The 17445-nt window shown below is 32.5% G+C and overlaps 1 protein-coding gene across 2 annotated transcripts; it reads left to right on the top strand.

Annotated features, from left to right (window-relative positions):
• The first annotated feature begins 7316 nt into the window (after positions 1 to 7316).
• Positions 7317 to 14950, top strand: LOC105956584 (shaggy-related protein kinase alpha). Of its 2 annotated transcripts, none has more exons than XM_012980435.2 (13): positions 7317 to 7751; positions 10220 to 10361; positions 10484 to 10576; positions 11619 to 11678; positions 11770 to 12042; positions 12395 to 12469; positions 13024 to 13080; positions 13163 to 13303; positions 13438 to 13488; positions 13802 to 13897; positions 13975 to 14058; positions 14327 to 14429; positions 14585 to 14950. In XM_012980435.2, exons 2-13 carry the CDS (start codon positions 10266 to 10268, stop codon positions 14665 to 14667), a joined length of 1212 nt encoding a protein of 403 aa, XP_012835889.1. In that variant the 5' UTR covers positions 7317 to 7751; positions 10220 to 10265; the 3' UTR covers positions 14668 to 14950. The 2 variants fall into 2 exon arrangements, with proteins under 2 accessions (XP_012835889.1, XP_088670335.1); XM_088814209.1 differs by having other exon boundaries at positions 7511 to 7751; positions 10250 to 10361.
• The last annotated feature ends 2495 nt before the right edge of the window (positions 14951 to 17445 follow it).

The raw sequence follows: 17445 nt of genomic DNA, 5'->3' as shown, positions 1-17445 counted from the left end.
CGACGATGATTTTTTCGAAGAGCCCCAAATTTTTGTGAGTTCGCCCAAAGAAGAAGAATCGAATTCCACTGAGATAAAGTGGGACGAAGAGCCGAAAGAAGAAGAAACGGAGTCAATTGAGATAAAGTGGGACGAAGACGAGAAATTAACCAGAGAGGAGAGCGAAGAGATACTATGGATATTGGGAGATTTCCATGGTGTTCAAAAGAAAGGAGACGAAGAACCGATGGTCAGTTTGGAGGAGACAAAATCTGAAAAGACGATTAAAAAAGTTTATCTATCGGGAAAAAAATTGAGTATTTTCGCAAAAGTAGCCTTTGGAATCTCTTGGGGTCAGCAAGAGCCATGTGTTAAAGAGTTTGGTCGTTCATCGTGTTTTTCGGAGTCAATCGGGAAGCAAGTCGATGAGGTCAAACATAGGTGGAAACACAAAGGAGAGGGACCAAATTGATTCGAACCTTGAGGACAAGGTTCATTTCAAGCGGGGTGGAATGTTGGGATTTATTATTTAATATATTATTTAATTATTAGTTAGTTAGTATTTTATTATTAATTAATTAGCATAGTATAATTAGATTGAATATAGCCGTGAGTTAGTAGTGGTTAGGAGATTATTAGGTATTTAATTAGTATAGGTAATTATCTTTTCTAGTTAGATTAGGATTCTAGGGTTTTATTATCTTTAAATAGTCGTATTGTGCTAGGGTTTTATTATGAAGAGAAATAATAAAGAAGAGTTTTCTTACGTTTAGTAAAGAAATCTTATGATACACAAGAGATCGCATCAAATATATTATAAAATACAAAAAATCCACGGATAAAAGAAGACTCACCTAGTGTTTATCACTGGGTGTAGGGTCGAAGAAGTCCCAAAAAATGGTTAGGGGTTTACAAACAAGTCTATCATGGACTACTTATTCATAGGTAAAAACAGATCAAAAAATTTCTTACAAAAAAGTCTAGACAAAGTACAGAGGTGTGTAAAAGACTAAGATCTTCCCTCACATTTTAATATGCTCCAATTTCATCCATTTAACCCTAAATTTCACCATTTTTTTAATTTTCACCCTAACCCAATTTTGGCCAACGCTGTTGACTTTTTTTTTTTCTTTTTTTTTTTCGTGTTGTGCCTCCGCTGACCGGTCTTCGGCGGCGTTGATTTTTTTTTTTTCTGAACATATTTTGGCCCCCGTAAAAAACAGTAATATTACTGTGGTTCACTGTAATTTTAACTATATTACTGTTTAACACAATTATATTGCTATATTACTATCTAGAACAGTAATATTAACACAACAAAATCACTATGTTACATAATAAGTTATTGTGTAATACAATAATATTATTATGTTGATCGGCCAACAAAGGTAAAAATAAGAAGAAAAAAAATCAAAAAGAATAATATGGCTGTTGTTGACAGTAATATTAGTAATATTACTGTTGTTGACAGTAATAGTATTGTGTTTACAGTAATTTTGCCGTCAAGGAGAGTAATATTACAATAGTAGACAGTAATATTAACCGGTCAACAAATCAATCAAAATAAAAAAAGCCATTTTTTTTATGTAGTTGAGAGTAATATTATTGTGGTTATACTAATTTTACTATCAAGTACAACAATATTACAATAGTAGACAATAATATTATTACGTTGATGTGGTTGACTGTAATATTATTGTGTTTACAGTAATTTTACTGTCAACCACAGTAATATTACCGTCCGGTTAGCGTCGGGCGGGAAGAAAAACAAAATTGAAAAAAAAAAGTCAAAATTGATTTTTTTGGGGTCAAAATCGTTGAAATTGAAGTTGAATTGGAGTTACAATTAAAAATTGAGTTTAAAGAATTTGGAGTAATTTTGTCATATACATTAAATTTACCTTTATTTATAAGACATATTAAAGAAATACGATTATTGACAAAATATATATAACACCTATATCTAAAATAATTAAGATGGTTGGCCAGAGATCTCCTCACAAAACCCCCCAAATGGTTAAAGTGCAATGCTACTAGAACTTAAAATTCAAAAAACTGTCCGATAGTATGATGAAGTGAATTCTTTTGTCATGTTAAAAGTTATTGCGATTTAAAAAAAAAAAAAACTTTTCAAACATTGGATCGCAAAAATCCAACGTTCTTCAACTGCAAAGCTTCTTAGTTTTCCGGGATTCATCTCAACGAAAATGATGTCGCCATTAGGGGTGATAACGAGCCGAGCCGGCTCGCGAACTCGACGAGCCGACTCGACAAAGGCTCGAACTCGAGCTCGAGCCCAAATATAGTTGTTCGACAGCTCGCGAGTCGGCACGCGACCTCGTGTCTTTTTTTTTAGTAGTAGTATTATTATTATTATTATTATTATTATTATTATTATTATTATTATTATTATTATTATTATTATTATTATTATTATTATTATTATTATTATTATTATTATTATTATTATTATTATTATTATTATTATTATTATTATTATTATTATTATTATTATTATTATTATTATTATTATTATTATTATTATTATTATTATTATTATTATTATTATTATTATTATTATTATTATTATTATTATTATTATTATTATTATTATTATTATTATTATTATTATTATTATTATTATTATTATTATTATTATTATTATTATTATTATTATTATTATTATTATTATTATTATTATTATTATTATTATTATTATTTTTTTTTTTTATTATTATTATTATTATTATAAAATATTATAATAATAATATAAAATAACATAAAAAGATTTAAAAAAATATACAAGCACAGTTTATTATTTATTTTATTATTTTTTCATTATACCATAAATAATTTTTAATAAAAAAATAATAATTATTATTAAAAAAAAAAAGAAAAAAAACCAAAATGAACTCGAGCCCAAAAAGAATAACTCGATGAGGTCGAGCTCGAGCTCGAGCCTACCAAAACAGCCGAGCTCGGCTCATTCACACCCCTAGTCGCCATATATTCAAAAGACATGATTAAACTTTTAGCCAACAAAAATTAATTCGCAAAAACCTAAAAAGAGCATTTTTGTTTAATTTGTTTATAATTATTATCCATATCTAGTTGTTATTAAATATTTGGGCAAAATGGCAAATACGCCCATGACAAGTGACTTAACATCACGTATGTTCGGACACAAAATAGTCTCGCAGATAAATCCATCCACATGTTTTTTGTCTAAAATACCCCTCATAATATAAGTTTAATTAATTCCATCCATTGCACTATAACTTCATCAATATTGCACATTGACCCCCAAATTGAACAAATATATCACATTAACCCCCATTTTCATAATTTTTTGATTTTTTTAGAAAATAATATTTTTTTTGAAAAAAAAATTCCGACCAGATTTGAGCATTGACTTTTTTTTATAAACCTTTTTTTTTCTAAATTTTTTTTAGCCGGTCAACCGCCACTTCCGGCATTGACTTTTTTTTTTGATTTTTTTTTCTCTAAATTACACTGTGTTAACAACAAAATTATTGTCTGAGACAGTAATATTACTATCCCAAACAGTAATATTACTACATGAGATAGTAATATTACGGTTGGAGACAACAATATTGGGTCGGGGGCAGCGTAATGGTAGGGTAAGATGATAAAATTCATTAATACAGTAAAATTACTGTTTGAGACAGTAATATTACTGTCTCAGACAGTTAAATTACTGTCTCCGACTACAATATTACTGTCTTGGACTACAATATTACTGTTTGAGACAGTAATATTACAGGCCAATACACTAGTATAGAAAAAAAAAAAAAAACGTTTTGAAAAAAAAGTCAACGACGGAGACCGGCGGTGGCGATCAAAATTGGAATAAGGGTCAAAAAAATTTAATTGGTGATTTTGGTCTAAATTGGGATGTAAATCGTGGAATTGAAGTTGAATTAGAGTTTCTAAAAGTTGGGGGTAATTTTAGTATATATAAAATAGTTTTCCGAATTTGTAAATAAGTTTGAGTGATGTGAATTTATTTGCAAGATAAAAAGTTGGATGTACCTTTTTTTATTTATTAAAGTGCTCTTGTCAATGTACCTATTTGCCATTTACCTTAAATATTTTCCATAAAATTATTACAACTAGTACTTTGCCCCGTGTGTTGCACGGTGCGTTGCACTAACGAATATTGAAGATAAAAAAAAATACATGTAAACAAATGAATAGAAAATATACAAACAAAGTTAAAAAATGGCGCGTTCAAAATCAACATGTAAAAATTTAACTAATTGCAATATAATATAATAACTAATAAGTATCTTTTTTAGAAATAAAATTGAACACACATATGTCTATATACTGATGAAAAAAACAACTTAGTATTCTTTGTGGCGTTACAATTTTAACAATAGACGTCGATCCAACACAAAGAAATTGGTATGTGTATAAAGATGATATTTTGGATCAATGCAAATATCACATTAAGCAACGAATGAATTTAAAAAATAATGGATGTTGCAAAGAAAAATTATATGTAAAACTTTTTTTTGTGAACATAATAGTACAAAACGTAAATGAAATAGTTATGTGAAAAGTAATTCATCAAATTTGAAATATTTTTGGACAATGCAACACAAGTAAAGAATCAATTGCACATACTTTATTAAAAAAATGGGGCAATTTGCTAGAGGTCCCTCTATATTATAATTTATGTGTATAAATCCAAATCAAAATTTCTATATTTTAATAAATTAATAATATTTTTTGTGTCAAAAATACCTTTAACTAAATAAAATCAAATCCCCTGAAAACCTTTCTATCAAAACAAATTTCCAAATATCTCTCTTGCAAATATTAATAAAAAAAATAAATAAAGTAGTAAAAAAAAATATACTATTTAGTGTACAAACTCTCATACTCTAAAATCGACACCGTCTCCGTCTGTCGTGAACTGCAAATAGCAAACTGACGCCTATTACTCTGTGAACTGCAAATAGCAAATGACGCCTATGATTCCGTGAACATCAAATAGCAAACTTAGAATTTGTATTATTGAATTGCAAACAACAAAATACCAATAATTCATCCAGAAAACATCAAACTGGAAAAAAAATCAAGAATTTGCATTATTGAGTTGCAAACAACAAAATACCAATGATTAATCCAGAAAACAACAAACTGGGAAAAAAAAATCAGAATTTGCATTATTGAGTTGCAAAAAAAATGATTACCTATGACTTCACCAAATACAAACATCAAATTGAAGAAAAAATTGAAAACGAGAAAAAATTATGTAACACTAAATTGCAAAATGCAAAATGAAAATAATTAAAGAAAAAAAAATCGAGGTGCTCACCCCAAATCCCTTGCCGCCATTCTTAACCAGTTAAAGCTCTCGGCGAGAATGGTAGGGACCGAGACGGAGATATTGTTGGGGACGAAGCAGATGGTGGATTCCGAACAACGGTGAAGAGGTGCATCCAAATTTCATGGATCGATTGCCGTAGAACCACCACCCAAGATTGGGGCGAGAATCTCATGAATTGCCTTCCATCGTAACAACTGGAGAAGTAGAAATTAAATACAAACAACAAACAAGGTCTCCAAAATAGCAAACGATTTTTCCAAACATAGAACAAGCAACATATCCCACAACCAAAAAACAAACGAAAAATATTTGTTTATAGTTTGTTGAAAGTTCTAGCTATGGCAGGATTCAACAGGGAAGAAAGAATATCGGAATCGAGAAAGGAGAGAGAGTAAGAAATTGATCAGATTTTTTCTTCGAAAGAAAAAAAATAGAACGGAAGATAAACACGATGGAGAGGCACGAGATAGAGAGGTAGAGAAAGATGGTAGATTAGATATAGGGGGGGAAAGATACGTAAGATTGTAGAGAGAGAGAGTGATATATGGGATTTACTTTCTTTTTAATTAAGGGTGTTTATGTCAATGTACTAATTATTTTATTTTATTTATATTATTTTTTTTATCAAAGGGCCTAGACCTATATTCATCTAACAGTTAGGATCTCCACCTATATAAGTCGAGAATGAGGGGTGTCTAGCCAATTTCCCCTAAAAAATATGTTTACGGTAGATATATCCAACGTCTTAACTTTAATAATTAGGTTTTCTTAATCCATTCATAAAACAAAAATTAAATTTGCACACTACGCTCCTTTACATTTTTAAGTTATTGTCTTGAAATAGTTAGTGAAAATTCATAAGCAAAAGAAGTATGTGCAATTCAATCGTTCTTTGGAATGATAACCTAAAAACTTAACTTAAGATAACTCGACAAATTAACTTTCTTAAACTATAAAATCAACCTCTCTTAAATCGTCAATCCAATAATATTTAGACACAACAATCATTTATGTCTAAAAGAAAAAAATATAGTTTAGCCATTAATTAGTTAGAGGCATCGCAATAAACTTAAAAGAAATTTCATAAGTAATATGAATAAAATTTGATAAGTAAAACTCGTGACTAAGGACAAAATAGTAAAAAGGAAATGAAATAGTAATTTTCAAAAATATTTCTTGTAATTTAATTAAATGGTTTTGGGTAATGCAACACAACTAATTTAAATTTAAATAATTAGAAGAAATATTAAATAATTTTAAATTTGAATACAACTCTTCTTTAGTGGCATAATATGAAATTGATCATTATATAAAGGAGAAAGTACAGTTTGCACCCTTGAACTATAGGGTTTGTCACAAACACCTCCTTAAACCACAAAATATAACAAAATGATCCCTTCATTTTGAATGAGTTTCTATTAATTTTTTTTAAATATTGATATTGTTATCACTAATAAATTTTATTATAATTCTTATTATCATACATTAAACTAATTATTATTTTTCACTTTTGAAATGGTATCTTGTTCATCGGAAGGGGAAAATGCTAGTGTTATTCTAAAAAAACAAAATTGGAGTTTGAGTTAATTGCCCTAGCATTTCTTTCTTTTGTATATAAAAATTAGGATTTGGGTAATTATATATTTTGTATAATATATATCATAAAATCATATTATGTAATTATAAAATATATAATATAATATTAAAATATAATTCTTGAAATATTCAAAATTGAAATCGGATCGGAAATTGAAATTTTAGGGAATTGTATATACAAAATTCCGACCGTGTTCCAAAAAAAGTTGAAAAAAAATTGAAAGTCGGAACCTTGGAAATTGGAATAAAAAAATGATTCCAAAATTCGGAATTTTTGGGATCGGAATCGTCGGAATCTGAAAATTCCGTTCCGATTTCCATCCCTACTAATATCTCATTTTCTCATGAGAGGCACACGAACCAATTGGCAATATTTATTTTTGTCATCTCTATAATTTTACAAGACAAATTCCACAAAAAATCTCAGTAAAAGATGATCACAAAGGTCCAAAATGAAACACTTAGGAAACCAATAATAAAATAAGTAAAAAAAAAAAAAAAAAGAAAAAAAGACAGGCTTCAGGTTTGACTGTCACGCACCCCACGCCACATGCAGATTAGAAAAAAATAAAAAAAATATTTAGAACACAAAAAAAAAAAAAAAAAAAAAAAAGAAAAAAAAAAAAGCAAAGCGTATTATGTTTTTCTCTCTCCTCTCTCATATTTCCTATCTGTATCTATCTATTTCCTAATTTGCCTTTGCCCAGCTTCTCTCTCTCTCTCTCAATTTGTCAAAATTTAGGCCACTGCTTCCATCTCCGCCACCGATGATCTTCGGTGCGTTCTTCGCCCCCTGTTGAACATTCTGATTTCATCGGTAACTTCCTTTTTCTTTTTCTTTTTCTAATTTATAATTTATTGTTTTTTGTTTAGAATTTGATGCATTTATATAGACTTATTGGGAATTTCCTTTTTTAGCGTAGGATAGGGGGGGTTTTCGCCGAGTTGGATCCTGGATCGTTTTTGTTGAATTAGGTTTTTTGTTTTTGGTAATTTTCTTCTGTACGCAGAAATCAATTTTTTTATTTTTATTTTTATTTTGTGTGTGGTGGATCTCTGGTGGGTTGTGGTTGTATTTGATCTTACCGTTGTTATTTTATGTTGGGTTCACAAAGTCTGTAACTTTAGTCATAGTATCTCTTTTGTGGAAAACGAATTTATCATGTTAAATAGAAATGGACTTAAATAAACAAGGATAATCGAGCTGCACGAACTATTCGATTTTTCGTTAGTAAATATTCACGGTGAGCCAAGTTCGGGAAGCTGTAGATGAATGAAGGGTGAATAATGGTATTAAGAAAATGGATTTCCCATCGAGTAAATGCTTCCTTTGAGCTAGACTGTATTGCTTCTTCCCGCCATGCATGTTCTATAATATGTTTTTTTAGGGAATATTTTGTCGAGTCTGAAATGAGTAATTGTTTAAATCTACTTTTTTTTGTTTTCTTTTGAAATTGAATGATTTTTGTTTTATACGGAAAGTCGAAGAAATGTTATAGGGGAAGAGCTAGGTGCCACGTGTGGAGATCTGTAGTCATCAATATGCATTTAACCGTGTCACTTGCGTAAAAGACGTTTGAACCCTTTCCTGGTTTCTATTGAAGCAATTCTATATTTGTTTTCTTTGGCATTTCAATGATTTTTTATTCCGAAAGTCGGAGAAATACTATAGGGGAAGAACTAGGTGCCACGTGTGGAGATCTATAGTCATCTATCTGCATTTAATCGCGTCCTTTGCGTAAAAGACGTTTGAAGCCTCCCCTTGTTTCAGTGGAATCAATTAGTAAAGCTGTCTTATTTGGAAATTCTATAGTCCTATTTGAAATGAGGAAACAAATTAAATTATTTCTGGAATGTAATTAATCAAATCCATCTCGTAAGGATAATAGCGAATTTAGGATTATCCGGACTCATATTTTATGATAAATATCTTATGAAGGGATTTTTTAGCTATTATGGTGAAAAAATGAATACGAGCGTCAACATTAGTTAAATCAAAACCGTAGTTTTAGAGAATTTTCTTTGTCAGCAACATGCAATAAAATTGCAGAATAGGAAGCTCAAGATAGTTAACATAGTCTCCAACTGTCATAAATGATTGGAAAACTAGAATCGAGTAAATATTGTAAAATTGAAGAAACCGATACACCTATTGTTAGGCATTTTTCTATATTCTCGTGTTTCAACTTCAACAATGGGTTGACTCATTGAGCAGATGAAAGATAATCGCTTTACAAAGATGATTTTGTTTTATTTTTGTTTTCCATTTACTTTTCTGTGAAGAGAATTTATTATGAAAATGATTTCAATTATGCCTTTACTATTTTTTTGCACAAACCAATTAAAGTATGTGGCGATTTTTCTGCGGTTGGCAGTTTGTGAACACTTTAGTCCCACTCGGTACCAATGGCTGACCTAATTCACCCTATTATCGTGGTTTGGTTGCGTCAATCAGTCGTCTAGTGTCCCCCTTTTCTTCATTTTTTTTCGGCACCTGGTTAGTGTTTTTGTTAATTCTTTTTTGCATGAAATGTATAATTATGTTTTGCTTTTTCTTTCTCCACTCCCATTTGCTTGTACTTTTTTATGAATCATGGTAGACCGGATTATTTTTGTTAATTATTATTTTATACAAAAATCATGTCTATTCTTTCCCTTCCTGTACTTATTAAGTGGTATGTCAAATCTCTTTCCATAAAGTGTCAGTGATTAAATTAATTAGGTTGCGTGACAAGACAAAGTAGCAATATGCGCATACGATCCAGTTGGTCATGAATTCAAGTCATCCAAAGCGGAATCAGGAAATTAGTAACTATCCTCCTAAGAAAAAGGAAAAAGAAAAGAAAAGTTAATGAGGTTGCGTCTGTTTTTTATGCAATTCGGTTTCTCATATTCGTTTATAGATTGTGCAATCTTGAAATGGGTTTAGTATTCATACACTTACTTTATTTGACGTTGGAGAACGTGGAGCGGATTGACTTTTTTTTTTCTCAGTTAGAAAGTGACTGTATTTAATTGTGTGTTAATATGTCAAATTCATCATTATCCGCACTTAGTGATGCATTTGCATTGTAGATTTTTCAAATTACGCGTGCCCCCAAGGATTTCATGTATATGGAATTCCGTCATAATCTGTTCAATTTTTGTAATTTTCAAAATCCGTACACGTCTGTAATCTTCCAATGAAATAATACACTTACTTTATTCGCAGTCGAAACAGATCTGAACATTTTGATTATAAATATAGACGACCTTACTCGAAAATTAATTATTGGTTTTCTGCAGGTGAATGACTTATTGAGGTTATAATATCAGGTATTTATTTTGGGGAATGGCGTCAGTCGGTATAGCGCCTATATCTGGTGAGGCTGTAGGTGTTGACAGGTTGCCTGAGGAGATGAATGACATGAAAATACGAGACGACAAGGTAATACAAATGGTCTAAAAGATTTGTTATTATTTGTTTGGTAAATAATTATTCGCGGGAATATTCTTTTTGTTTTGATTGTGGTTGGGACTAATTTTAGACATATATGTTTGTTTCTGTAGGAAATGGAAGCAACAGTTGTGGATGGTAATGGGACTGAGACAGGCCACATAATCGTGACAACTATTGGCGGTCGAAGTGGCCAGCCAAAGCAGGTATGATGCATATATATATATATATTTATCTCTGTGTGTGTGTGTGTCTATATATATATAAGGGGTTAATTTGAAATGTTATACAAACTGTTTTGGAGTTTTATTATATTTAAATTATTAGGGGTTAATTTGAAATGTTAAGTCTATTTTCTCCAATGTTTCGGAACTCCTTCCAAAATCTCGTGCATATAATTCCACTTTGTCGCTCTAAATAATTGCATAACCCTCTGAATCAATTGGGGATCAAGTGCTAAATGATAATTTATTGTCATACATTGAGAGATATATATCATATATTATTAATATTGATCATAACATGGTGAATATTTTTCAAGAAATAAGACCACGTCCAGAGATATTTTAGATCTTTGTACATGTTTAAAAAAGTACATTTTTATTGATACGTAAATCTTATATTTATGAATGAAAAAATTGCACATTTGTTGTTCCTTTTTTTTTTCAAATAATTTTTTCTTGTTTTTCATTCACATATATATTTTTTGTATAAAATATCGAACACCCTTAACTAAAATCCTTAATTCACTTCCAAAGTACCCCCCAAATAAAACAAATGAAAAAAGAAATTAAAAAAACCTAGAGAATTAACCGAAAAATAAGATGACACATCGATAAATTTTTGTTTTGGTGACATGTGGTTACCATTTTTAGTTTCTTAATTGAATCTCATTTATTTTTTTGTTTAGTGAGGAGTTGTCTTAATTTGTAAGCTATATGAGATGTGCATTGCTCTTGTTTGACTCTGTTATTGGCATTCCCAGTAAAAGGGTTCACATAAGTTAAACTTCATTATATGTTTACTGTTTCTCTTTCAGTAAAAAGGGCAAAGCGAATAGATAGAACAGTAAATATTTCAAACTGCAAAATTAGTTGCATTAAAGTACTCAACTATATAACTGTAAGGCCCCGATATTGAAATGTGTTATTATGCGAAATCATTTTCATGTGTCCGATTAAATTGCTTTTTTATCTTCCTTGTCTTGGATTTCGATAAGATCAAAATTCTCCCTTGTATATTTTTCAGACAATTAGCTACATGGCTGAACGTATAGTTGGGCAAGGATCATTTGGGGTAGTTTTCCAGGTAATAAATAATATTATTTTTTTCTCCTTGAGTAATAACAATGAACTCGCTTACCAGTGTCATTATTCGTTAAACTCTTTTGTTTATCCAGGCTAAATGTTTAGAGACCGGTGAAACAGTTGCTATAAAGAAGGTTCTTCAAGACAAGAGGTACAAGAACCGAGAGTTACAAACAATGCGTCTGCTTGACCATCCAAACGTTGTTTCTTTGAAGCATTGCTTCTTCTCAACAACTGAAAAGGATGAACTATACCTCAATTTGGTTCTTGAGTATGTACCCGAAACTGTTCATCGTGTGATCAAACACTATAATAAGTTGAACCAGAGAATGCCGCTAATTTATGTGAAGCTGTATGCCTATCAGGTAATTTTCAGTTTTTTTAAAGCCGGCCCGTTTATGCTTTCTGCTCATTGTTTTTGAAGCTCGATAAAGTTTATGGTAGTAGGATTTGATACTCGTCATTGATTCGTGATATTTGATTCGTCTGTGTTGAAACTTTTTAATTCAGTAGAATATACTTTTGTTGAATTGGTACAATGAAATATTACCTAGATATTACGTGTGTTAAAATTTGTTGCTGTTATTTGTGGATCAAGATTTTTCCTAACCTTACTTTTGGAGAAATCTGACATTTTCCGACCTGTGCCATTAATCTGAGCTCTGTGTAGGAGGATTGATATTTGTTTAAATTTATAATTACATTTTTATTTGGCAGATTTTCAGAGCATTGTCTTATATCCATGGTAGTATTCGAGTATGTCACAGGGACATAAAGCCGCAAAACTTGTTGGTATGTATTTACGTGGTACTTTATTACTTGCTAAACTTTTATCTTATTTGCTATTTCTTAATCTTATTTGCGGAGGCTTTTTAGCCTTCTAAAAGTTTGACACCTACATGTAATTATAGGCCCCTTCGGATGATTATGCCAGTTACCATCACTTGTACACCACTTTTGTTTTTATTTTTACGGTGTTTAAGATATACAGTGTCGTATATTTCGCGGTGTAGTGTGTTTAGCCGTTTGCTGATAATTATTATTTTCATAACATCTTTCTTTTAGTTAAAGTTCTTTCGAGTTTACTATGACTTATCCGGGAGCTGGGATACTGATTCTCTTACTGAATTGTAATCTTATACAAACATGAATAGAAAATTAACTAAGTTAACCTTTAGGCAACCAGAACAGAAAGCAAGGGTAATTAACAAACTGTACCGAGGCAATCATCTTAATCAAAAGATTAACGCATTGCTTTTGTAGATTAGAATCTGAATTTGTTCATAGCCGTTTTGACCATTTGCTTATATATCTTTCCATGTTAATAAAGTTGTGGTTTCTTGCAGGTGAATCCGCACACCCACCAGGTTAAATTATGTGATTTTGGAAGCGCCAAAGTTTTGGTATGTAGAATATTTCACAAAGAGGAGTTATATTATATCTAAGTAATGTGAGGTTGGCAATTAAGCTCAATCTTTTTGTCAGGTGAAAGGGGAGCCGAATATCTCGTATATCTGCTCCAGGTATTATAGGGCACCTGAGCTTATTTTTGGAGCAACAGAGTATACTACCGCTATTGACATTTGGTCTGCTGGGTGTGTTCTTGCTGAGCTACTTCTCGGACAGGTACTTTTTAAATAATTCTTTGTGTATGTTTATGTTTCCCTTTCCGTTTAAAGTCTACGTTTCCTGTGGCATAACCGTGATATGATTTCTGCCCCTTTTTAATGTGGAATGCTGTTGGCTTTTTTCTCCTTCAGCCCCTGTTTCCTGGTGAGAGTGGAGTTGACCAGCTTGTTGAGATTATCAAGGTTCTCTCTCTCTCTCTCTCTCTCTCTCTCTCTCTCTCTCTCTCTCTCTCTCTCTCTCTCTCTCTCTCTCTCTCTGTGTGTGTGTGTGTGTGTGTGTGTGTGTGTGTGTGTGTGTGTGTGTGTGTGTGCGTGTGCGTGTGCGTGTGCGTGTGCGTGTGCGTGTGCGTGTGTGTGTGTGTGAATAAATGGGGAGTGGAAGATGTTCAGATCCTGTTGAGGGATGTGTAGGCAGGCAGTTGATAAAATTTTGGTTGTTAGTGTTTCGTGTCATCTTGTCTCTGTTTTCAGACAAAACTGTCAATTTTATTTTCAGGTTTTGGGTACTCCAACGAGGGAGGAAATAAAATGCATGAATCCTAATTATACTGAGTTCAAATTCCCACAAATTAAAGCCCATCCATGGCACAAGGTAACTATTGTAAATTAATGTGATTATGCGTTAATGAGTTTTGTAGATTATTACTTATGAATTTGAATCGGCACCAGATTTTCCATAAGCGCATGCCCCCAGAAGCTGTTGATCTTGTTTCAAGGCTGCTTCAGTACTCTCCTAATTTACGTTGCTCAGCTGTAAGTATTAATATTAATTATTTACGATTCCAATCCAGCTATGTTGGTCACTGTGATTGATTGGATTGGATTCTTCAGTTCCTTAATTACATTTTATTCTTGAAAATCGGAGAGGTTGCCAGAATTTTGGATTTCCAAATTCCCGTTTCTCATTCTGTTGATGCCGATAATATTAGTAGAAACGAACTTTTGTGAGTTGTGACAGCCCTTATTATCAAGTTATTTATTCTAATATTTTTGACACACATTTACTTTTTAACCATAATAGATGGATGTGTTGGTCCATTCTTTCTTCGACGAGCTACGTGATCCAAACGCCCATCTGCCTAATGGACGTTTCCTTCCTCCATTATTCAACTTTAAGCCTCATGGTACAACTTTCTGCAATGCAATGCAATCTTTTTTCTCTCTCTCTCTCTTTTTTTTTTTTTTTTTTTTTTTTTTTTCTTCGGGGTTATTAGTGTTGAATTTTGGGTTTTTATTATTTAATTTAATTTTTAATCTTTTTAATTTCTTTAATTTTCAGAGTTGAAGGATGTCCCGATGGAGACATTGGTGAAGTTGATTCCTGAGCATGCTAGGAAGCAGTGTCCCTTCCTCGGACTTTGATTCCTCCAAGTGCTTTAGACCAATCATTTAGTGGTGTCCTTTATCGTCGTAATATTTCTTCCGATGCCCGTTCGTATTACCGTTCACCTTATTGTGTGTGTGTGTGTGTGTGTGTGTTGTTGCTTTGTAGTATTATTATTATTACCTTGTTTTGTAAAATCAGGTCGAAGGAAAGTGCTATTAAACTAATTACCCAAAACCTCATCGTGTATTCTGATTCGTCCTGTTTTCGTTCTGCCCCTACAGACATGTTTCTCATTTATATGACTATTTATTATCTAAATGAACTTCTTTTATTCCCCCCCCCCCCCCCCCCCCCACCCCCCCCCCCCCCCCCGGGCAATATAATCAATGTTATGAAGGATGCACATTTGTCGATTTTCTGGCGTATGGGAGTGTAACATTGTTCGTTTTCGTCTTGGTACTCTTTCCTCATTTCGTAACATTGAGAACTACCGGATAATTTAGGGAATGTAAACTTTCATTTGAGATAACATTTTTAAGGTTGAGGGAGTTTGGTTTAGCTCATAAATACCTTTTGGCTAGTTTCATATACGGTTGAGTCCCAACTAATACATACTCAGCAATGTCCATCGCTTTATATTAGAATTAAAACAACCTTTCTTTTCCACTTAATAAAATAAAATAAATGCTACTAGTCAAAAGAACGTGTTTTAACAAAATCGTTTTCAATACATATTTATTTATTTATCCCCCAACAATTTCCAAAAATGTTATCCAAAAACGTGTTCTGACAAACTTTGTGCACGTTTTTCTACTAACGTTTGTTTTCGGGCAACAACATTATTTGTTCTGTTTGTTATGAAATCACTCTAAGTCAAACGTTCTGCATTCATATTAGAGAAAATCGACGACGAGAAAGACCGAAAGATCAAGAAAGAGGGAGAAAAGTTTGACATGATTGTTTGACATTATCGTTCTCAAGTTATATATCGGAATGACGGTACTCTTTTGTAAGGTTTAATTTTGTTATAAATTGTATACATATTTTATTAGGGTTTATTCACTATCCCACATTGATTTACTATCTAGTATAACCATGTATTCTTTTTTACTTAGTACAATAATATGAATTCTCAATTCACTTTCTACATATGAGGATTTTTCGTTTTTTATCTGCATTTGGCATATTTGTATATGCGTTTGGCGGATTTGTATATGCATTAGTAAATTTGTGCCTCCGTTTAGTAGTGTTTAGAGGTTTGTTTTCAAGTAACCCTTTTCGAAGACCCATCTGCCGTCACCGCTCATCCAGAAGGGATGGCCACCCTCTGGTCGGCGTCTTCCCAAAATCCGGCGGCCAAAACCCTAGCGCATGATTCTCACGTGCCACCTGAAGGTTTTCGCCACTATTCCACGCGCTGGCGCGTCTGTCAATTGCTGGCGACCATCTTTCTTATCCATCGGTGCCTCCTCTTTGCGAAAAAAGTCCAGTGGTTGTCGTTGTCGTTGCTGCCGTGGTTGACAACGTTTTTGCTGAATTAGCCGGTTTTTTGGTGGTTTAGTGATATTTTCTTCAATCTGGGTCGTGGATATCCTTTTGCGACTAAAGATTTGTGGCAATTCGAAGATCGTATGCACTTGTTCGGGGCAACGAGGATGTGCCAAATTAGGCGGGGAGGATGTTATGGACTGCCAGATTTGGCTGAAACCTTAGCTAGTTTCCCTTAGATTGGGGATATTTAGTCCAAGACTTAGACCGATTGAGTTAGGCCCATTTTGGCCAAGTGTAAATAAGCCTACTAGAGATTCGTGGAAGATTTTAGAATACTTTCTAGAATCCTTCATTTGCACAGATGTTGCATAAATTCTTTGGAATGCTTTAGTGAACAATTCTAGCTCTTAGATTAATTGATCTACACCGCCCATTAAAGAGGCGGCTTAGTATAAATAGGAGTAGGGACTTTATTTATAAACCATCCAAGCAAACTTCAAACATTCAAGCAACACAAGTTCTCTTGTCTTCTTAAGTTCTTTGTTCGTTTCCCATTACTTGTCATTCGCAACACATTCGGAAGTTTGACCAACCAGTACAAATGGATACTCGTGTACAGTTCATGCAAAGTTTTAAGCAAAAAACAATGATGGAACACGTCACTAAAAGTATTCATATTAGGTATCTTAGATAAAAATGATAAAAACATCACTAAATTCATTCTTACCCGAAAATTCGGTAAAAACATCACTAAAATCATTCTTACTTGGAAATTCTTATGAAAGTATAGCATATTAACTAATGAAAATTTAAGGGTCTTATCCACACATTTGCTAAATTGTCATAGAGTTGATGTGATCGAAGAGTCTAAAGTAGAGTGGTGCGAATGAGGGATATATATAGTACCCCGCATTTTTCAGTAACCTAATTTAGTAGTTTTCTATCGTTACCTTTGCATGAATTATTCGCTGATGAAAATTCCAAGGGTCCTCTCCTATCTCAATATTCAATCGAGGCAATGCAGGAACCATCAATTGATCTCTGCGCCAAATGCTAGATTTCAACGGAGGATCCATTTATTTATCTAAGCCGCCAATTGTTAGCACCAACCCTGATCCCGAGGAAAACAGTCACGCTGATGACCTTGGCTTCCGACGACCTGAAAAAGAAAAGGCCGGACTGATGCCGGAGTTAGCACTCCGACGATCAAGTCAGTGATGGTTTAATTGCTATGTTTTCCTAGGATTCAGGATATATTGTCTTTAAAGGAAAAGAGAAACTCCCTTTTATATACACCTCGACCCGGAGCTCGAAGGCCCGGG

Source organism: Erythranthe guttata, chromosome 14 (genome assembly GCF_056151865.1).
Source record: "Erythranthe guttata isolate IM_541 chromosome 14, IM_541, whole genome shotgun sequence".
Taxonomy (NCBI): Eukaryota; Viridiplantae; Streptophyta; class Magnoliopsida; order Lamiales; family Phrymaceae; genus Erythranthe; species Erythranthe guttata.
This window is presented reverse-complemented; position numbering and strand designations above follow the sequence as displayed.

Bases quoted from the DNA above. Each gene is read 5' to 3' on its own strand.
- LOC105956584 (XM_012980435.2), top strand. From the start codon at position 10,266: ATGGCGTCAGTCGGTATAGCGCCTATATCTGGTGAGGCTGTAGGTGTT. The intron at 10,577-11,618 runs GTATGATGCATA...TATATTTTTCAG, and splicing joins GAAGTGGCCAGCCAAAGCAG to ACAATTAGCTACATGGCTGA. The intron at 11,679-11,769 runs GTAATAAATAAT...TTGTTTATCCAG, and splicing joins CATTTGGGGTAGTTTTCCAG to GCTAAATGTTTAGAGACCGG.